The 24373-nt window shown below is 36.5% G+C and overlaps 1 protein-coding gene across 2 annotated transcripts in view; it reads right to left on the bottom strand.

The window, feature by feature from the left end:
* LOC140439622 (NFX1-type zinc finger-containing protein 1-like) overlaps positions 1 to 17452 on the bottom strand; it is a 209497-nt gene extending 192045 nt beyond the window's left edge. For both annotated transcript variants that reach the window (XM_072529649.1, XM_072529650.1), the window contains exon 1: positions 17270 to 17452. In XM_072529649.1, the coding sequence (XP_072385750.1) occupies positions 17270 to 17324 (55 nt within the window). In that variant the 5' untranslated portion in view covers positions 17325 to 17452. The remainder of the gene's footprint in view (positions 1 to 17269) is intronic.
* Positions 17453 to 24373: the final 6921 nt, after the last annotated feature.

Genomic DNA, 24373 nt, shown 5'->3' with positions numbered 1-24373 from the left:
AATTTTGGCAACTGAATTGAGGACAATGTAACTCCTGAAGAATGAGCATGAGAAGAATGAGAAACTGGAATACTTTGGTTAGTAGCCTCAATTAGTTGTTTTGCGGCAGTGCTTGCTTTGAAATATGCGTTTTCGAAATCCTCGCGGTAGTTTAATTCTTCCTCTGGTATTTCATCTAAACACGACTCTATTTGACATTGTATGTCTTCAAACTGTAATAGAATGCATTCAGATCTATGCAGTCTATTTTGCAATTCAATTGGAGTTATTTCAGACTTAGAATCAACACATTTTTCAATAAATTTTGTAAAAACTGTTAGTCGCGCTTTGATCGAACCTCGAGTTTTGCGTAATTTCTCAATACTAACATCCATAATGAACTAAAATGAATGAAATATTTTTTAACTAAAATATTTATAATAACAAGTTATGAGATTATTATGCTTTAAAGATAAAATACCCTTTTTATTTAAGAAGTCACGTATGAAACAGAACTGATATTTTTAAAACTGATTAAAAGAGGCTAGTCAACATAAAAAACTCAATTATCTTATCTTATACGACGAAAATGAAACCTTATATTATTTTGGGTAGTTAAATTGATTGTAATTATATTACTTGCACAAGGTCGAAAAGAATGAATGGAAAGGAAAGATTATATCTTCACCCTCGATTAATTTGTTTCTGATCCTAGAGATGGCTCTACTGCGGCATACTACTGTGGTAATTTTTTTAACTTAATCGTAGATTTCTACATAATGACTCTGTAATATTTTCAAACCCTAATATAAATTACAGTTTTCTATCATTATATCCATTGGCTGAGTTGCCAAGTTGTGTAGACAGTAATTTTATCAAATACCTAGTAGACCAAATAAGCAAAGATATCTTTAACAACATCTTTATGTATAATATTTTACTGCTCCGCTGTGTCAATCGGAATATTAAAGTTACGCATTTGCAAGAACATAATCCACACATATCATTGAAACATGACACATATTTATTATGTAAACATTTTTATCGACAAAGAGGTACTTAGCGGCGCTATCTGTGAATATCGTATTATAAACCATTAAATTTATACATGCAATCATATATTAGATTTTCATACTCCAACAATTAATAGAAAAAAGAATAGTAGTTGGTACCAAAGTACATCTAGCCTTCATCGACCTAGAAAAGGCGTATGATACAGTTCCAAGACTTAAATTGTGGCAACAACTCGACATTAGTCCATACCTTTTAGGAATAATTACAGAAGTATACAGGGAGAACACTACTTACCTAAAAATCGGAAAAAGACTATCAGAGCCAATAAAGGTAACTAAAGGACTAAAACAAGGATGCATAATGTCACACTCACTGTTTAATTTATATATTGAGGCAGCCCTCGATAATTGGAAAAACAACTGCCTGGGAATGGGAATCCCCATAGGAAATGACGTACTGTTCTCCCTGAACTTTGCGGATGACCAAGTCGTCCTAGCTCAAGATTTTTATGATCTAGAATTTATGATAAAGCGTCTATACAGAGAATATGTAAAATGTGGGTTACAAGTCAGCATGAAGAAAACAGAATATTTAGTTATCAATTCAGATGCAAGGTTTGAAGTGTTGATCGACGAGGACGTGGAAATCAAACAAGTGGAAAAATTTAAATATTTAAGTGCACTCATTGCTAAGAACGGCTTGGGACAAACCGAAATTAAACACCGAATTACTCAGAGACGTAAAATTGTAGGATGTCTGAACTCCTTATGGTGGGATCGCAACATTTCAAAAAGGAACAAAAAAAGAATAGGGAAAACCATGGTTGAATCAGTTCTTTGTTATGGCTCTGAAGTATGGACAATTGTCAATGCAGACCTGAAGAGAAGATTGTTAGCAGTTGAAATGGATTATTTGAGAAGAAGTGCTAGAACATCAAGCCAGGAAAGGAAGCCAACGCTACAGAAACGGTCATTGACAGAATAGAAAAAAAGAGGTTCAAAATGGTTTGGACACCTATTGAGAATGCCTGACGAACGTTGGCCCCAAAAACTTCACAAATGGATGCCCCCCTGGAAGAAGAAAAAGAGGTAGAACTTGACGCTCATGGAATGAAGGAATTAGAAGAGCGATGGAATCGAAAGGTTTGGAGGAGGAGCATGCCTTAAACCGGCAGGGTTGGCGGGGAAGAACGGGAATACGGCGATAGCCGTCTCCAAAATGTATTGTATTTACAAGTTGGCTTATTCCCATTAAAATAGTAATTACTTTAAAAGCCACAAGAAAATAGTTTCAGAACAATAGATAAGATTTAGATAAGAGAAGTGAGTGTTCCAAAAATGTCTTCACCCCACTTTCGGAGTACGGTACGTGCGACAGTCAAATGCACACAAGTAAGAGAGGGTGGTTTTAGTTGGTAGGCAGGATAATAGATACCTGAATCTTTGGCACTGCTATCTTTAGTACTTTAAATTAAACTCTTTAGTACTTTAAATTAAACAAAAACCCAAATTTTAGGCACTCAAAATGGAGGTAGCATAAAAAAATTTCAACCCCCCCCTCAGACAAATTCTGTGTACGATACTGGTTATGCAAGAAACACTATTTTTATAAATACTAAAATAATTAACTAAAAACGCCTAAATAGGTTTTTAAAACTAAAAAGGTTTTTTATAGATATATTACTTATAGAGTGTAAATTTTATGATATCCTACTTTCAAAATAAAAGTTGCAGTATCTACTATTCTGTAACTCTGTAAGTTTCAGCATGACCGGTTCAAAGTTCAAACCGATAACATTCCTATTAAATTTTGTTGTTATCTGCCAAAGTGTTGTACAAAGTAATCGATATGGCAACCCTGTTAGTGTGACGTTTTGCTTGAAGCGTTTCGAAGCCGAACGTAATGCTATCTATCGATGATAAATACTACCATTGCTTCAGATGGAGCCATCTCCCTACATTACAATTTGAAGGCGGCAGTTCAAGACATAATTCTTGTTTAACGAGATTTTTCATATGTTTAGGAAAAAATATTTAACTTTTTGTTGCAAATATTTTCCACTTTTACAGTTTTATATATGTTGTTATTAAAAAATTTTTCGGTTTCTTAGCCGAAACATATTATTTTTTCCTATTGGAACAAAACTGTAAATTCAAAAATTTTCAAAAAATTCATAAGTATTTCTTATAATCATATCTTGATGCTGTAAAAAAATTAACAAAATCCTATGTTTGGTTTTCCCGCTTTATACTTGGAAAAAAGTAGTTTTTTTGAGTTTTTTCAAAAACGAAAACATGAAGTTTGTTTAAAAGTTGTCAAAATACTTCTAGACATCACATATACCTTCTCAATTTTTTTCAAATTTTTTGAATTTGGGGTTTGTCTTTTGGGGGGTGCAGATCAACCTTAAATACAGGCTTTGAAATTAAGATAAGGATAAGGATACTCACTCGAAATACGATTGGACTGTAAATAATAGTTGACCAGTTGAGATAGCAGACGAGTTATTCGACGTTTTACCAGTACTTCTATTTGAACGACTGTAAACACTTAGATTTGACGGAACTGTCGGTGAAGTTGTTGAATCTAGTTGACCAATTTAGCGGCGGAATGCTTGATGAAGAATTTCTGGCAACACTTTACTTGGTCGACTGTAACGGTTGAATTCACTTTGTTCTTGTAATTTTAATAATGATTGTATATTAATTGTTAACACTGAAATTTAACAATTAACAGGTATATCCGGCTCGAAGGACCATGTAGAGGGGATGAAAACACTTCAGTAAATGTGCATTGAATGATGAAAAACTATGATTAACATGAACTTTATTCACACACAAATTACACGCTGTTAAACGAATTCGCCATCTTTTTGTACTCTTTCAGCACAGCACACGTCCGCACATCGGATGTGCTGGGCTTTACAAAATAAGAGGTGGGAAGTGGCGGGCTAATTTAAAATACATATACAATTTATACAATGATTACACACTGGAGACCATATAGTTACAAACGAAAAAGAGGAAGGCCACAAATGCGATGGTCAGATGACTTGAAGAAACACGCAGACCCGAAGTGGATACAAACTGCCTACAATAGAGAGACGTGGAAGAAGGATGAGGAGGCCTATGTCCAAAATTGGACAGCAATGGCTGTATAGATAGATAGAGATAGACAAAATCCGTAAATATAGAATGATAATTGATATGGGGTTATAGGAGATACATTCCTAGGTGACGAAACAAAAAAGCAATTATATTAAAAAATCAGTTTAATTAAAGTTTTTGGCCATACATATTTTGATTAATTACATATTATGTTCAGGTTTAGGTAATGGTTTAAAGAGTTTATATAGTAACTTTCTCTTGCTTTTCAGTTTTTAAAAACTTCTTCAATTGAGGCTGATATTCAGCAGTATTAATGAAGAAGTCACAAAAGTAATTTGCCCTTTTTAAAGCTCCACTAAGATTTTTTAAATTAAATGTCACGTTACCAGTGCTTGTTAAAGCCTCTTTTTCAATGGGTTGTGAATTTAACATTTCCTCCAAGTCGGTTTCAGTCTAATCTTCATCTTGCGATTCAAGCGACTCCTGAACGTCACTTAATTCTATCTATTAGAATTCATCTCGTCCTATTCCACTCGCACTTTGGGCAATATTTGCAGTTAAAGTTTGAACTTGCACAGATTGTTCCTCATTTCCCGCAGTCAGAACAGGTCACAGTTTTTTCCAGCATGATTTCAATGTGTATGGCTTCAGTTCTTGCAATTATTCTCTTACGTTTACGATACATTTTGCTATGTCAAATTTCTTTCGGCCTTCCATGAGATTCATATCAGGATCACATTCCATATTATTCAGTACCATTTTGAAGGTTCGTCTAATGTAATTGAGCCTGGGTTATTCCTTGGTCCATAGATTGAATCTAAGCCGTCGTATTGGGAGGTAAAAATACCACCTTTAAATATGGAATATGGATGCATAGTTCGCAATTGTCCTTGCGCATTGTCGAAAACTAGAATTACTTTAAAGTCTAAATTCTTTGATTTCAAAAAAAGTTTTAACTTCAGAAACAAAACAATTTCGGAACTATGTAACGCACGCTTTGTTATTAGCATGGATATTTTTCTGCTGCAACAGTGTCTGCAGATGAACCGCCGAACCAAACAAACAACGCCGATAGCTTTTGAAAACACAATCTGGCATAATTGTAAGAAGGTAAATTTTATTGTTTTATTAGTCAATTTGCAGACGCGTTGACAAAGGATACTCAATGCTTTCTATTTAGGTATAGGTATGTACCGATTCGATCCGCGAACAAAGAAATCTTAGACCGCGAATATCGAAATTGGATCGCTTTTTTTCAATCCGCGAATAGTGAATGAAGAAAGAGCAAACAAGGAGGCTTTACTTTATCTTTCTCTCAAATGTCTTAAGTTGAGCTTCATCTTTTTTGTCATTCCATAGATCTCACAACCATAGGTTACTACGGATCTAATTAATGTTCTGTAGATAATTATTTTGGTTGATTTGCCTAATAATTTCGATATCATCAATATTTTATTAGCATAGTATATACCATTCCCGCTGGAAATGCGTGCAACAATTTCGCTACTTACAGAATTCTTTTGATTGATTCTTGTGTTCAAATGTGTGGGGACATCCACACGCTCGATGTTATAGTAATCTGTTACGATAAAATTTTCATTGTTAGGTGTTCTTTTGACGGTGATGTACTTGGTACTTGTTTTGCTTATTTTAAGCATTCTTTTTCAAGGATCAACTGATCCTTAAGCACTTTCATTAGTGATAGTTTGTAAGTATCAGTAATGATAGTTACATCATCTGCATATGCAATAATTTGTACTGATTTAGTATTTATGTAGCCGGTTACATCGGTTTTTCTAATGACTGCCTCAAGAACTAGGTTAAACAGCATGATTGATGGTGCGTCTCCCTTCTCCGTCCCACATTGATGTCAAATAGGGGAATTAGTTCTTCATCTACTGTACGGCTTTTGAACCCTGCAACGTCATTTTTATGAGGCTGATATATTTGTTAGGTATACCTAGATAGCGAATATCTTCCAGCATTTTATTTCTTTTCGCACTATCAAGAGATTGTTTAAAGTCTATATACAGATAATACAGTTTTATGTCGTATTCATAAGCTTTTTCCTCAATCGTTCTTAGTATGAATATATTGTCTGTAGTAGCTCTATTTGGTCTGAATCCATTTTGATAATCACCGATTATATTCTCGGAGTATTCTAACAATCTATTATAGATAATACCAGAAAGATTTTTTTATACTACTGTTACGATAAATTCTGACCCAAAACCGTAAATATATTTATTACTAATATTTTCATTCATTCACGTATTTTTTAGGTAATGCCTACCTGACACACGATGGGTCCCCCTTTATAATAAAAACAACAATTCGAACCTTCTGGAGACAAGCCGATTTAACCATACCGGTTCTGAGAACAATTCGCCGCTCTGTCTAGAAGGCCTTTCAGCAAAACAGCGGTCTATGTTCGATGTGTTTCGAGAAACAACTGTTTTCATTCTCGAATAACAGGACTTTATATTTATAGAGGAATTTTGGTTATGGAGGGACAGTTAATAAAGAAGATTCGCGCTCGCGATATTGTTGTTACGCTCGCCTACTAATAAATTATTGTATATGTAGTGATAAATAAATAAATATCAGTTATTGTGCTTTTTAATGAATTAAGATAAGAACAAGACATTATAAATTAAAGACTTAACAATTAATAAATTCACAACAAATGGTGCCAGAAGTGAGATCGAACATAAATTAGACTTATAATAATAATACAAGTGAATATAAAATAAATTGTGAAAATGGCTACGATTTATGAGCTGACAGTGACTAATTTAAGAAGACATCTTGAAGACAGAGAATTAGCTTCCACCGGAAAAAAGGCTGAGTTAGTCCAACGACTAAAGAACGCTTTGCTAGAAGAAGGACTAGATCCAGAGACTTATATATTTGAAGATGCTGTCCTCTCGTCGATTTCTAAAGTTTCTGGTGACATCGCATCATTAGAGAACAAAGTTTCTGGCGATATTTCGAAAGTTTCCGGCGATATTTCGAAAGTTTCCGGCGACATCGCATCATTAGAGAACAAAGTTTCCGGTGACATCGCATCATTGGAGAACAAAGTTTCCGGCGACATCGCCTCATTAGAAAACAAAGTTTCTAACGAGATTTCTTCTCTGGAAAGTAAAGTTTCTGCTAACATCTCTAAAGTAACTTCCGAGATGTCTGCCCTCGACGATAGAATGTCTTCGCTAAAAAACCAAGTTGCTGCCGATATGTCGGCCTTCGAAGAAAAGATTAAAGAGATGGAAAGGAAGATGGAGGAAACAGGGACAGCAGAGAGAGGAAACAATCCAATTACAGTGGAGACAAAAGAAGAAGAGACGAAATGTAAGTTGGAAACACGGCCGAAATTTGAAGGAAGTGGAGGTTCTGTCCATGTGAAAGTCCCAACTTTCGATGGAAAATCGTCATGGAACAACTACATGAAACAGTTCGAATCAGCCGCAAGAGCAAATGGATGGTCTGAAAAAGAAAAGGCGGTAAACCTGACTATCGCTCTTCGAGGAGATGCCTTAGATGTGCTTCAGACCATAGCCGTAGAGGAGACCGATGATTTCGAACAACTGAAGAAGAGGTTAAATATGCGATATGGCCACGAACATTTGGAGCATGTATATCAGTCGCAGCTTAAAAATCGTAGACAGAAGAAAGATGAGGCTCTTCAAGAATATGAGGTAGATATTGCCAGATTAGTACGATATGCTTATCCAACAGCTCCCGAAGACATGATGGAAAAATTGGCCGTTCAAACGTTTATTGATGGTCTTCGTGATCATGAAATGCAGAGAACACTACGATTAGCTCGTCACAAGACGCTGGTTGATGTCTTATCCGCCGCCCTCGAATACGAGTCAGCTACGCAGGCCTCTGGCGGGTACAGTAAAGTTAGGACTGTAAAAGAGGAAGGAGATGAAGATAAACTTGACCAGCTCGTTAATATGATGAAAAGCATGACATATAAGAAAACGAAGATCATCAGATGCTGGAATTGTGGCGAAATAGGACACGTACGAAGCTCCTGTAAGCACCCTAGGTACGACGCAAATCAAGAAACTCACCATCAGGAAAACTAGAACGGGTCAGCCTTAGGGGGGCAGCTTCGACCCAAAACTTTTCCAAAGACCCTCTCATACTAATAGCTTCTTTGAAATGTCGTGAAGATAGTGTATATGTAGATGGAGAAATAAATGGTAAAAGACATACGTTGTTGGTGGATACCGGAGCGACCAGAACCATTATACGTCCAACAGTTATAAACAGCCGTAAGAAACTGTTACCAACGAGGTTGCGACTTCGGACCGCTACAGGTGAAAATGCCAACATTCATGGAGAAATCCAGGTACAATTGGGAATTGGAGCAGAAAAGTTCGTCCACACTGTTATAGTTGCTGACATCGAAGAGGATGTTATATTAGGAATGGACGTAATGAATATGCATGGATTCCAATTGGATTTTAAGAATAAGGTAATCAAAGTTGGCAACGAGGAGGTATTTCTCCATCCACATAATGACAACACTGTGCAAGCAGCCATTACAGAAGATACAGTCGTGCCTGCGAGAAGCGAAACGATCATAGTAGCGCGGCTACAGGGAATTGTGGACGAAGGGAGACCCGTTATGATGGAGCCTTGGAACCACGACGATGAGGTTGGCCGTGGAATCATAATTGGAAAGGAATTGGTGACTTCGGCTAAAGAAATTCCTGTGAGACTTATCAATGTCAACGACTACCCAGTGACCATAAAGAAAGAGACAAAAGTAGGAACTTGTGTACCTGTGACATCCATAATCCGTCAGGCGACAACATCTGATAATTCCAACGACAAATTCGACCAAATGGTTGCAGTTGCAGGACAGTCTCTAAATCAGATGGAGAAAAGGAAATTAAGGGAATTTCTGCGGCAGTATCGTGATATTTTCGTACCGAAAGGAGGAAAGACGGGAAGAACTACCGTTGTTAAGCATAAAATTGATACTGGTAATGCTAAGCCAATTCGTCAAACAGCTCGACGATTACCACAGGCGAAGAGAGAGGAAGCTGAAACGATTGTTCAGGAAATGAAGAAAGACGGGGTGATAGAACCTTCTACGAGCCCATGGGTCTCTCCGGTGGTCCTGGTTAAGAAGAAAGACGGAACGACGAGGTTCTGTGTGGATTACCGTTTGCTGAACAACGTTACCAAGAAGGATAGTTATCCTCTGCCTCGGATCGATGACACATTGGACACATTGGCTGGAAGTAAATTGTTTTCTACTTTGGATTTGAAGTCTGGATACTGGCAGGTAGAAATGGACCCAGTAGATAAAGAAAAGACAGCCTTCACCACAGGATCTGGATTGTGGCAATTCAACGTTATGCCATTTGGACTCTGTAATGCTCCTGCGACATTTGAGAGGCTTATGGAAAATGTGTTGAGAGGGTTATCTTGGAAAACATGCCTGGTTTATTTAGATGACATAATCGTCTTGGGGGAGACATTCGAAGATCATTTGAGGAATTTAGAAAACGTTTTTAATCGACTTAAAGCTGCCCAATTGATGCTAAACCCCAAGAAGTGCCAGCTATTTCAAGGTAAAGTCAATTATCTGGGTCATATAGTCAGTAAAGAAGGAGTGGCCGTGGATAAGGGAAAAATCGATTCTATTAAGGAATGGCCAAAACCAACTGACAAACATCAAGTGAGAAGTTTTCTTGGACTATGTACTTACTACCGGAGATTTATTAAGAAGTTTGCAGATATCGCTAAGCCATTAACGCGACTTACAGAGGAAGCAAGAGAATACCGCTGGGATATAGACTGCCAAAATGCCTTTGAAACGTTGAAAAAGCATTTAATAACAGCACCAATTTTAGGGTATCCACTGCCAGAAGGAGAGTTCATCTTAGATACAGACGCAAGTAATGTGGGAATTGGAGGAGTGCTGTCTCAGATTCAAGGAGGACAGGAACGAGTCCTCGGATATTTTAGTAAAGTTCTTTCAAAACCTGAACGGAATTATTGCGTCACGAGAAGAGAACTTCTGGCAGTAGTGAAATCAGTAGAGCACTTCTATCAATACCTCTATGGCAGAAAGTTTCTAATCCGAACCGACCATGCCGCCCTTAAGTGGTTGATGCAGTTTAAGAATCCAGAGGATCGAACAGGCCAGGTCAGATAGCCAGGTGGATCGAACGACTCCAAGAATACGATTTTAAGATTGAGCACCGGGCCGGGTCAGCCACAGAAACGCTGATTCTCTTTCCAGAAGGCCATGCTCAGCAGAGTGTTCCCACTGCAACAAAACGGAATCCAAGGAAGCAGCAGTGCTAAGAACGACGATTGTCAACGACGACTGGACGCCTACTAAGATCAGGGAAGAACAAGAGAGAGATCCAGTTATACAGAAAATCCGAAAATGGAAAGAGGAAAACCGTCGACCACCTTGGCAGGAAATATCAAACCTTTGCTCAGTAGTTAAGACGTATTGGGCCCAGTGGGACTTATTTATCGTAGAAGATGGCTTGCTCAAACGAGTCCTGGAAAATGATGACGGTTCAGAGAAGAGAAGACAGTTGGTGATCCCAAAGAGCAGAATAGCCGAAGTACTTCGTCAGTTACACGACAGTCCATCGGGAGGGCATTTTGGTGTAAGGAAAACCCTTCAGCGAATTCGGGAACGGTTTTATTGGATGAACAGTTCCGACGATGTAAAAGACTGGTGTAAGAAATGTACTATTTGTGCCACGAGTAACGGGCCTTACCGAAAAAGGAGAGCTCCTATGAGACAATATAATGTTGGAAGCCCGTTTGAAAGAATAGCTTTGGACATCGCTGGGCCATTTCCAGAAAGTGAAAATGGAGGCAAGTACATGCTGGTAGTAATGGATTACTTCACTAAGTGGGTCGAGATTTACGCACTTCCAGACCAGAAGGCCGCCACCGTTGCAGATAAGTTGATCCAAGAATATATCAGCCGATTTGGAGTGCCTTTGGAGATCCATAGTGACCAAGGCAGGAACTTCGAAAGCGATCTATTCCAAGGAATATGTGATAGACTAGGCATGAAGAAAACAAGAACTACCGCGTATCATCCGCAATCGGATGGTATGGTAGAACGAATGAATAGGACAGTTGGCAAGTATTTGACAAAGATGGTGTCCGATCATCAGCGAGACTGGGACCAATACCTTCCGTTCTTCACAATGGCCTACAGATCTGCTGTTAACGAATCAACAGGCCAGACACCAGCCAAAGTCCTATTCGGACGCGAAATGCGACTACCTTGTGATCTAGAGTTTGGGTGTCGACCTGGAGAAGATGTAGCAGGTGAAGATTATGTGATCGAATTACGAAGAAGAATGGACGATGTACATGAGTTGGTCCGTTCCCACCTTCAGATCGCTAGCGACCGAATGAAGAAACGGTACGATACACAAGCCGAAAAGGGTTGCTTTAAGAAGAACGACAAAGTCTGGCTGTATAATCCCAAGAAGCGGAAAGGTTGTTCTCCCAAATTGCAGCAGTTTTGGGAAGGTCCATACCTCATCATGGAGAAGATCAACGATGTCATCTACCGAATAAACAAGATTCCGAGGGGAAAGCCGATGATAGTACACCATAACCGGCTGGCGTCTTTCGAAGGTGACCACGAAGTAGATGAAGAAGTGGAAGTAAACCAAGTCCAAGACGTGTCTGACCTCACGTTTGAGGAATTCATGGGTGCCTATGGAGGTACCGGTAAAGCAAGACATGGTGTTACCACTGAAGAAAAGCAAGATCTACTCGCGCTCCCCGATGACTACTCGCTGGCCCTTACCATCCCGGCCAGTATCAAAGACGCACCAGGGTTGGCATCCGTCTTTCGAAGGAAGTTTGGTCGAGTTGCAGAACTGCAATGCCAGGTGCCAGCTCCCGGTAAAACCTTGAAACTCCAAGATGCATCACGTTACCTTTTCTACCTGGTAACAAAAGACACTGCCCGTGACCAACCTACCTACCGAGATGTATGGGAAGCCTTACTTCAATTGAGAGAGCACGTACTAGAGTCCGACGTGCAAAAGTTAGCCATGCCAAAGTTGGAGTGCCGCCAATTAGATTGGAGGGTTATCCGAAATATGGTGGAAGAGATCTTTAAAGACACCGAAGTCCAGGTATTAGTCTGTTGCAATCCGCATAGTTACTGGTGCGGAGAGAAAACCGTCCCTTGTCATTTTTATACAACTGGAAGTTGTAAAAGAGGGTCCAGTTGCCGATACCAGCATACCGTTCCGGTTCCAGTCCTGACAAGGTTCCAGGAGGAACAATCTTTTAAGAGGGGGGCAATGTTACGATAAATTCTGACCCAAAACCGTAAATATATTTATTACTAATATTTTCATTCATTCACGTATTTTTTAGGTAATGCCTACCTGACACACGATGGGTCCCCCTTTATAATAAAAACAACAATTCGAACCTTCTGGAGACAAGCCGATTTAACCATACCGGTTCTGAGAACAATTCGCCGCTCTGTCTAGAAGGCCTTTCAGCAAAACAGCGGTCTATGTTCGATGTGTTTCGAGAAACAACTGTTTTCATTCTCGAATAACAGGACTTTATATTTATAGAGGAATTTTGGTTATGGAGGGACAGTTAATAAAGAAGATTCGCGCTCGCGATATTGTTGTTACGCTCGCCTACTAATAAATTATTGTATATGTAGTGATAAATAAATAAATATCAGTTATTGTGCTTTTTAATGAATTAAGATAAGAACAAGACATTATAAATTAAAGACTTAACAATTAATAAATTCACAACACTACATTTTAGCGATGTAATTGGCCTATAATTCTGGGCATTCCCTCTTATCTCCTTTCTTATATATTGGCTGTATAAGTCCAACTGTCCATTCCTCCGGCATTTGCTGCTTGGTCCATATTAATATTAGATAATGAAGTATTCCCCAGAGTTCGGATCCTTTATATTTTAATAACTCTGTTTAAATTCCGTCTGTCCCTGGCGCATTATTGTTTTTTAGTTTCTTTATTATCTGAACCACTTCTTTATAACTCATATTTTCAATGTGCTGCTCCGCCGTGGAATTATATTTCATTATCTCGTTTTGTTCATTTCCATTGTTTGCGTTTAGGTTCATTCTAATATTTAGTGAATACATAGTAGGTATATTTGGTTAGCATCATGAATCATTCCTCATAGTTTATCTACAGTGAAATTGCTGATAAGAGAGTTTTGACATTATGACGAAGATGATCAAAATAGTATCATGATTGTTTCCTTTTAGTTTACAATGTAATTACTGATAAGTGGGTTTTATTATCATAACGGAGATTATGAAATGTTTTGTATTGAAAACTAATCACTGAATTTTACATTGAAATTTTTCTGAATATTTGACATTTTTCTGAAATATAAAATAAACTTAACCACAAAAGTTTTGCACCACCAAAAATTATGCTTATTTTGATAAAGTAAAAACCATATAATATGAAGACCGATAAGTAATTTAGCGACGATCAGTGGGCTTCAAACAGTGGCTTTAAAATTTAATTCCAATCACTTGAAAAGTAAATAATTTGATTTTCTCCATTTTATGTTCAGTAAGAATGTTGTATTTTGTTCTACTGAAGGCAAAAAATGAATATAATACTTATATAAAGGTGCGTGAAAAGAAACGGGACAACAGGTGTTTAATATTATTCAAAAATCTATCGAATGACACCAAACATGACCCCCAACTCCCAACCACACACACCAGAGTGGGGAGGGGGCAAGTTTAAAATCTTAAATGGGAATCCCCATTTTTATTACAGATATGGAGGTCCTCATAAACAAATAAGTAACTTTTATAAGGAACATTTTTCGAATTGTTGATAGAGGGTGCTATATTTGGAAAAAACAAAACGAATAATCGTGATACCCCAGGAAAATTATAAAAACAGTCTTATATTTCGAGAAATATAAGATCCAGTTATTGAAAGTTAAAATAATATTTTATTTTCTTCAAAAAATTTTATAAAACGCTTAAATTTAATACTATTCTACCTACGACCACGCATCATCTACATATGAAAATATCTAAAGTTGCATTTGTTGCCCCACTCTTTCATATTTTAGAAGCAATAATAGCGCTGACATGACCGCTGCCTAATGGTACGAATAAGGAACAAAAATCTGGATCAACTGTAGCTTTGTCATCACAGCCAATAGCAATACCGAAAAAAGTGACAAGGTTTGTCAAAAACTAAATAATTTGTTTATGTTTGTGTGTTTCCACGTGTTTATAAAGTGGAATAGTTTATATATTTAGTTTATAATTATTGTTAAGACTGTCAAGACTGTATTACTCTTAAGAAGTTAATGTAATAGAATATTATAATATGTATATTTATTGCAATACATTTTGTTCATGCATTACAAACTGTGTGGGACAACCTGGTGCACATGGTCTGGACTAAAACCAAGAACAAAAAATTTTATCCACATACAGTGTGCACCAAAGGTGACCATAATATTTTTTCCTTGTTTTAATTGTCAGAACGTAAAATTATCATGCACACATAAAAACTAATACAATTTTGATGTTGAATACTCACATCACACACTTTCGAAACTTTTTCCACAGTAATAGTCAAGCTGTCACGATTTTTAAGTTCAGATGATAGTTCAATACATTTAATACCACACGTTTTCCTTGCACACTAAGAGACATACTCTGTTTGAAATTCACGACAGATACTGGCAACGGCTCCATGAAAATGAAATAGAACACTTTCATAGTTTTGCCTATCTTTCATTGCCTATCTTAGCTGCACTGCAAATTTAAAAAATAATAGAAAATAACATTCTGAGGAAAAAAAAAGATGAATGTACAAAGAAGAAAAAAAAACAAAAAGAGGAATGGAAGAAAACTCTTCCAACAGATTAGAGACAACAAGATTCTATCAAAAACTAAGCAAAATGCTAAGTTCATACCTAGATTATGTATAGACAAAAAGTCTGAATAACAATTATAATCTGCCATGAAGACATGGGGAAAAAATTTAAGACAATTAAATAAGGCCAATAACAAGGTGATAGGAATTCTTAAGATACTTACCAATGAAAAATCACTAGGGTCACACATTACATCAGTTACTTAAGCAGGGTTGAATAAATTTTATTATATGACTATAATATGTGAATATGACTATTATTGATATATTAACTATATATTAAGATAAATCTTAGACAAGTGCCATGAATTTAATGTTCAAATCATCACCTCTTTGTTAGATTTCTGCAATGCAAATAACAGTATAATTGGTGACATGCTAAATATAGAGCAATAACATAAACTTTGACATACCAAAGAAATTGGTAGAAGTAGCAAAGGTTTAACCAGTTAAACATAGAGTTTAGGATGAAAATCCAAGAAAATTCTACAGGTGTGTTCTCAGCAGATACAGATCTCATACAAGGTGTTGAAAGAAGACCCTAATGTGGTAAAGATTGGCAGACTGAGATGGGTTGGGTTGACAAACAAATGGTGTCTTAAGGGGTGGCTAAAATATAATATATTTTATATCTTATTAAAGGTACCACCCAATTATATACAAAATGATACATTAAATAAAAAAATATACAAGCGATAAATAAAATACATAGTACATGAATCAAACAGAAAGATAGTAAATTACAATAGTTGCTTTACACTTTGTTTAAAAACATTCTCTTAGGCATATAGTAATAGATCAAGGTCTATTTTATTCCCATTTACAATTCTCTTTATTGCAGAATGTTTACCAAAATATGAACCAAAATTACACCTTTGAAAATAATTGACTATACAATATTGAAATGAAAAACAACAGATTATTGCAGTCAATCTTGGAATTGAGTAATTTATGCAGAAACATAATATCAGCTTGGGTTAAATATGTTTCTTATCTTTTGAAGAGTATATGAACATTTGCCTAAAGGATTGTGTAACTTAAAGTATGCTTTACATAGTGTGTTTTACATAGTATTGCAATTTACATGGATGTTGCTCGTTATTTTAGTGTATTATTATTGAAAGGATATTTAATTATGCATGATCTTTTAAAATGAGTTTCAGTGTTTCTTTCTAAAATCTATATGAGTACAAAATGACATTGTGCATTAAAAAGTAAAAATGTGACATTACCAAGAACATTTTATTTTTATCAAAAACCAACATTTTGATTATTTAAACATTTGGTTTCAGCCTCTATTGCATAAGTAGGTAAGTATGTTTTAAGTACCTTCTACAGTTGTACTCAACTAATCAATAATGTGAAAGGATATCTATAAAACACCTTTTATCTTATAAAAGTGAGTTGGAAAATTTATCTAATATTAACAATGTACAATTTTGTAATGTACCACCTCTAACTAAGTACAGCAATTTACATTCTACAGTATATTGTACTGCAAAATGGATGCTAATTTCCTAATGCAATTTAAAAGAAAGTGTTCCTCTGTAATTCCCAGGTGTATATTAATAACTTTATAATTACTGTATGAGCAGAAGGTCAAATCTTAAGTCTTCAGTTTGTATTAGGTATTATAATTATATTTTATTTAAAGTTGTAGATGAAAATAAACTTAATAAATAAATTAATCTTAAATTATAGATATAAAATATTGGTATCATGATTTTTGTGAAATTAGGATTTCTATAGTTTAGAAATAGTAGACAATAAATTAATTTTGTAAATAATACACTGATTACAGTATTGAATTATTGATTAGACTGATTAGTTTCTTTATATACATTAGACTATTTATTTGAATTAGAATTTTAATGAAATTTAAGTTAAATGTTTTCATTTTTTCTTGCAATAAAAAATACATTATAAGTTGTAAATGATAAAAGATAAGACTGCAGTAATCTAAATCAGTTTTGGTAGAGAATCAATAAAAATAAAACTGTAAAAATCGCGAAAACATTATCTCAAGAGTCAAGACAATAGTTTAATCCACTGTTTAATAATTTTCTTTCAAGATGGAAGCTGAAAATGGAAAGGAAACACTGATTTTTGATGTGGTTATACTGTGATATTCCATGCACTATTTTAAAGCCTGCCAGTAGACTTTCTAATAATGTAATGTAAAACTTAAGAAGATAAAAAACAACTTAAACCTGTTATAAAAAAACTTACCCCTCCTGCCTCGTTGACTTCTATTTTCATTAGTCTCACTCCCATTTTTTTTCATGTTAAAACAATAGTCCTTAATTAGACAAAAACACAAAATGTTTCTACAACTTTAACAATCACTGACCAATGCCTATTGCCGATGTTTTTACTTTACACTTGAACTGAATCTGCTAAAATAAAATTCAAGCTAATTTTAATTACACGTCAGTTTTATTTTAAACTTCATTCTAAGACACTTGCTGGTGACGTGAAATTTCTATTGGTATTGTGAGGAGTATAATATATAATAATAAAATAACTTACAATGTATATTTAACAATTTTAACTACATAAGCAAGTAATAAAACCAATATATTTAAATAAGAATTATTTTATTACGCGTGTACCTAAAAATATTTATAAGTATTCATACTACAAATATATTATTCAGCCAAGCGATAATTGTAAAACGTACAATGCTACAAAGAATGAGGTATACTGTTTGGAACTTCATTTCCAAGAATTGCAAAACTGGTCAGGGGAATCACTGGATAATTAAAGTAACTTTTAAAATAGCTCTGTGTTTTTTTTATATACGGTATCTTTGGATGTTTTGAACAATTATTCAAATAAAATATGATTCACATTATGAATCCTGCTCAAAAGAAACGAATGTTGTGTTTACCATATTGGAAAGTTCAAAACTACATACTAATAATTATTATATTGAATTATTCCAGATTCTTTTCGATTTTTATTTATTTTATGTAGTCGAATAGTATTGTTATCCATATACAGGGTATGTTCTATATACAATTTTACAACATGTCTAATAGGATATTAATTATGTACTTTAAAAAGGAACTAGGTACAACGTTAAAGAAGTTTTATTGTTTCATGTGGTCAATGGACGGCCAAATATGAGAAAACCACAGAGTGCTGTCATTTAAAGGGGTGCGCTTTGAGAAAGGGGTGAATTTATCCTCATAGACTAGAGTGCATTTGGGTGAATTCTATGCACTTTTTGTACATATATGTACATCTACAGAAAAGTTGTTCAAAATTCAATTTCCTGTCGAAATTTCACTTTTTAAAAATAATTTCTTTTGACAAAAATATATTCAAAGACGGAAACAAAAAAAAACATTAACACACGCGATTTTTCTTTTATGCTTATAACTTTTTTCAATAAGTGTATAGGCACTGCTTTACAGAAAAAAACTTTTATTCTTTCTCTTCAAAATAACATTTGGTAGAAGTCTTGAGGATTTACAGTTTACGGTATCCAAGATACAATTTTTCAAAATTTGCTACTCTCACCATTTTTGAGCCATGTTCCCTAGTGTTTCGCAAACATTGGTCTGTAACTCTTTTCTACGCAGGTTTATGTATATGCAATGGTATATTAAATTGAAAGAAAAAATAATTATCTTTAAAATAATCTACTACAGAAGGCTCTAGGACTAATTTTAAGCAAGATACGGTTCTTTAAAGTTTTCTATTTTTAACGATGTTTGCTATTTCCGGCAAAATGCAAAAATTGCGTACGAAAGCTTCAGTCTTCATCTTTAAAAGCTATATTAATTTTCGGCGATAGGACACTCTGATCAAAATTTATCGACTACTTTGCTACCTTTTAACAACCGTTGATCTATTTCTCTCTCTTTGCCCCCTCTATTTGTAACTGTTACTCTAAGGTACTCAAATTCTGTTACCTTCACAAATTTTTACTCCGTCTCATTCGTTCTTAGAGTGAACCATTTATTTTCTTCTACATTTTCCCCTCTCATTTCGATATGCTTGGTTTTTTCTTGATTTATAGTCAGGCCATATGTTCTAGCTTCTTCTTCAAATTTTGTAAACATTTTTCGAAGTTCTGTTCTTGAACGTGTCAGAAATAGGAAGTTATCTGCGAAATCTATGCATTTTGGTCTTTTGTTAAGAATTGTGCCGCTTGTCTGCATCTTGGCTCTAATTATTTTTTCTAGTACTAGGTTGAATAGGTCTGTTGATAGGAGATCTCCCTGTTTTAATCCTCTATTGACGTTACACCGATTTGAAAGACTTCCTTCTATCATGGCTTTATTGACTGTATTAGTCAAATTTGTTTTTGAATTTTTAGAAAAGTTATTAATAATTTTCAAAAAATGAACTTTTGAAGCTATTTTTGTCACAAATTGACAAAGATAACTTTACAAACCCTCATGTCAGGATATGCTTTTTCAGCAAAATTGTGTCACTTTTCTATAAAGTTTACCGATCTTCACCTTTATTCATTGTTTATAAGTAAAAAATGAAGTTTAATATTTTGCATATTTTGTTTCATACATATTGCTATCGCCAAATTTATCAAAAGCAGATGTTAGATACCTGTATCAACAACTGTCACAGGAATTAGTTCTCTGGTCTACTGTAATTTTCACTGACAGTTTTATCACCTTTCTTGTGAATTGGGCAGATGAGTGCTGTGTTCCATTCTCTGGCATTTGTTCGTTTTCCCAAATTTTTACAACAAGTCGAGCTATCTTTTGCTGCAGTATATCTCCCCCTACTTTTAATATTTCTGCTTTCACTCCGCTTTCTCCTATAACTTGCTTTAATAAAATATTGATATTAATATCAACATTTTATATGGTGGATAACCTGATTGGCAACACCAATCAGGTTAGCTTATCAAAACATACAAAATTTTGCTGCTGGATTTTTCTAAAAACAAGTTTTGAAGGGATATTAAAAATAATATTGTGGTCGGTTATTGCTTTTTATATTTCATAAATAATAGACCGCAAAAAGCCGACGATTACTGAAATATTTTAAGATAAAATTTTGAGGTTATAATGACTGAGAATGATAATAATTGTAGCGCTTGTTCCCAAGATCTTTTTACTGATGAAAAGCAAATAATAGCATGCGATAGTTGCCGTTCAAGGATACACATTGCAGAAAAATGCTCTGGCTTGTCCACATCCGAGATACGGGCAATTATTTTGTCGCATTGTCACAATGGTCTTTCTTTGTGGGTTGGATGTTTTCTCGTTCTATGATTTCTTGTCCTGTTTTAGGGTTTTCACCTCTTCAGGACGTGGTTTGTTTTTTCTTTGGTTGTTGGCTTTTTTTTGTTGTGTACTGCACTGGTGGTTGGCTTCGCGGGTCTGTCGGTGGAGGAGGATCCTGGACATCCAGAGGTGAAAGGGTTGTTGAGCTAAAACGGTCCTTTTCAGAATTTTATTAGTAAAACATATGTTTATGAATTGACTGAATTTATATTGTTATATTTTTATTAATCTAATTTATTGTTTTTATTTATTATCAAAGGTTCTACACTTATAACACTTACAAGTTTATTTAATGTCTTTATTTGTACAATATAACTAATTTATTAATCGACTGAACTTCCTTCAAAATACGGATGCCAACCCTGGTGCGTCTTTGATACTGGCCGGGATGGTAAGGGCCAGCGAGTAGTCATCGGGAAGCACGAGTAGATCTTGCTTTTCTTCAGTGGTAACACCATGTCTTGCTTTACCGGTACCTCCATAGGCACCCATGAATTCCTTAAACGTGAGGTCAGACACATCTTGCACTTGGTTTACTTCCACTTCTTCATCTACGTCGTGGTCACCTTCGAAAGACGCCAGCCGGTTATGGTGTACTATCATCGGCTTTCCCCTCGGAATCTTGCTTATTCGGTAGATGACATCGTTGATCTTCTCCATAATGAGGTATGGACCTTCCCAAAACTGCTGCAATTTGGGAGAACAACCTTTTCGCTTCTTGGGATTATAGTCAGACTTTTTCGTTCTTCTTAAAGCAACCCTTTTCGGCTTGTGTATCGTACCGTTTCTTCGATCACATAATCTTCACCTGCTACATCTTCTCCAGGTCGACACCCAAACTCTAGATCACAAGTTGTCGCATTTAGCGTCCGAATAGGACTCTGGCTCGTGTCTGGCCTGTTGATTCGTTAACAGCAGATCTATAGGCCATTGTGAAGAACGGAAGATATTGGTCCCAGTCTCGCTGATGATCGGACACCATCTTTGTCAAATACTTGCCGACTGTCCTATTCATCCGTTCTACCATACCATCCGATTGCGAATGATACGCGGTAGTTCTTGTTATCTTCATGCCTAGTCTATCACATATTCCTTGGAATATATCGTTTCGAAGTTCCTGCCTTGGTCACTATGGATCTCCAAAGGCACTCCAAATCGGCTGTTATATTCTTGGATCAACTTATCTGCAATGGTGGCGGCTTTCTGGTCTGGAAGTGCGTAAATCTCAACCCACTTAGTGAAGTAATCTATTACTACCAACATGTACTTACCTCCATTTTCAATTTCTGGAAATGGCCCAGCGATGTCCAAAGCTATTCTTTCAAACGGGCTTCCAACATTATATTGTGTCATAGGAGCTCTTCTCTTTCGGTAAGGCCCGTTACTCGTAGCACAAATAGTACATTTCTTACACCAGTCTTTTACGTCGTCGGAACTGTTCATCCAATAAAACCGTTCCCGAATTCGCTGAAGGGTCTTCTTTACACCAAAATGCCCTCCTGATGGACTGTCGTGTAACTGACGAAGTACTTCGGCTATTCTGCTCTTTGGGATCACCAACTCGTTTGAGCAAGCTATCTTCCATGATAAATGAGACCCACTGGGCCCAATACGTCATAACTACTGAGCATAGGTTTGATATTTCTTGCCAAGTTGGTCGACGGTTTTCCTCTTTCCATTTTCGAATTTTCTGTACAACTGGATCACTCTCTTGTTCTTCCCTTATCTTGGTAGGCGTCCAGTCGTCGTTGACCATCGCTGTTCTTAGCACTGCTGCTTCCTTGGATTCCGTTTTGTTGCAGTGGGAATGGGAACACTCTGCTGGGCATGGCCTTCTGGAAAGAGAATCAGCGTTTCTGTGGCTAACTCCGGCCCGGTGCTCAATCTTGAAATCGTATTCTTGGAGTCGTTCGATCCACCTGGCTATCTGACCCTCTGGATTCTTAAACTGCATCAACCACTTAAGGGCGGCATGGTCGGTTCGGATTAAAAACTTTCTTTCATAGAGGTATTGATAGAAGTGCTGTACTGATTTCACTACTGCTAGAAGTTCTCTTCTCGTGACGCAATAATTCCGCTCAAGTTTTGAAAGAACTTTACTAAAATATCCGAGGACTCATTCCTGTCCTCCTTGAATCTGAGACAGCACTCGTCCAATTCCCACATTACTTGCATCTGTATCTAAGATGAACTCTCCTACTGGCAGTGGATACCCTAAAATTGGTACTGTTATTAAATGCTTTTTCAAGGTCTCAAAGGCATTTTGGCAGTCTGTATCCCAGCGGTAATCTCTTGCTTTCTCTGTAAGTCGCGTTAATGGCTTAGTGATATCTGCAAACTTCTTAATAAACCTCCGGTAGTAAGTACATAGTCCAAGAAATCCTCTTACTTGATGTTTGTCAGTTGCTTCTGGCCATTCCTTAATGGAATCGATTTTCCCCTTATCCACGGCCACTCCTTCTTTACTGACTATATGACCCAGATAATTTGTTTTTAATGATGTTTACCTTGAAATAGCTGGCACTTCTTGGGGTTTAACATCAATAGGGCAGCTTTAAGTCGATTAAAAACGTTTTCTAAATTCTTCAGATGGTCTTCAAATGTCCCCCCAAGACGATTATGTCATCCAGGTAAACCAGGCATGTTTTCCAAGATAACCCTCTCAACACAGTTTCCATAAGCCTCTCAAATGTCGCAGGAGCATTACAGAGTCCAAATGGCATAACATTGAATTGCTACAATCCAGATCCTGTGGTGAAGGCTGTCTTCTCTTTATCTACTGGGTCCATTTCTACCTGCCAGTATCCAGACTTCAAATCCAAAGTAGAAAACAATTTACTTCCAGCCAATTTGTCCAATGTATCGTCGATCCGAGGCAGAGGTTAACTATCTTTCTTGGTAACGTTGTTCAGCAAACGATAATCCACACAGAACCTCGTCGGTCCGTCTTTCTTCTTAACCAGGACCACCGGAGAGACCCATGGGCTCGTAGAAGGTTGTGTCACCCCGTCTTTCTTCATTTCCTGAACAATCGTTTCAGCTTCCTCTCTTTTCGTCTATGGTAATCGTCGAGCTGTTTGACCAATTGGCTTAGCATTACCAGTATCAATTTTATGCTTAAAAACGGTTGTTCTTCCCGTCTTTCCTCCTTTCGGTACGAAAATATCACGATACTGCCGAAGAAATTCCCTTAATTTCCTTTTCTCCATCTGATTTAGAGACTGTCCCGCAACTGCAACCATTTGGTCGAATTTGTCGTTGAAATTATCAGATGTCGTCGCCTGACGGATGTCACAGGTACACAAGTTCCTACTTTTGTCTCTTTCTTGATGGTCACTGGGTAGTCATGACGATAAGTCTCACAGGAATTTCTTTAGCCGAAGTCACCAATTCCTTTCCAATTATGATTCCACGGCTAACCTCGTCGTCATGGTTCCAAGGTTCCATCATAACAGGTCTCCCTTCGTCCACAATTCCCTGTAGCCGCGCTACTATGATCGTTTCGCTTCTCGCAGGGTCTCGTTTCGGGTCGAAGCTGATCCCCTAAGGCCGACCCGTTCTAGTTTTCCTGATGGTGAGTTTCTTGATTTGCGTCGTACCTAGGGTGCTTACAGGAGCTTCGTACGTGTCCTATTTGGCCACAATTCCAGCATCTGATGGTCTTCGTTTTCTTGTATGTCATGCTTTTCATCATATTAACGAGCTGGTCAAGTTTATCTTCATCTCCTTCCTCTTTTACAGTCCTAACTTTACTGTACCCGCCAGAGGCGTGCGTAGCTGACTCGTATTCGAGGGCGGCGCATAAGACATCAACCAGCGTCTTGTGACGAGCTAATCGCAGTGTTCTCTGCATTTCATGATCACGAAGACCATCAATAAACGTTTGAACGGCCAATTTTTCCATTATGTCTTCGGGAGCTGTTGGATAAGCATATCGTACTAATCTGGCAATATCTACCTCATATTCTTGAAGAGCCTCATCTTTCTTCTGTCTACGATTTTTAAGCTGCGACTGATATATAGGCAGCTGATATACACTGATATACATGTTCCAAATGTTCATGGCCATATC

The sequence above is a fragment of the Diabrotica undecimpunctata genome, chromosome 4, assembly GCF_040954645.1.
Source record: "Diabrotica undecimpunctata isolate CICGRU chromosome 4, icDiaUnde3, whole genome shotgun sequence".
NCBI classification, from domain to species: domain Eukaryota; kingdom Metazoa; phylum Arthropoda; class Insecta; order Coleoptera; family Chrysomelidae; genus Diabrotica; species Diabrotica undecimpunctata.
The sequence above is the reverse complement of the archived record's forward strand: the minus strand, read 5'-3'. Positions and strand labels throughout refer to the sequence as shown.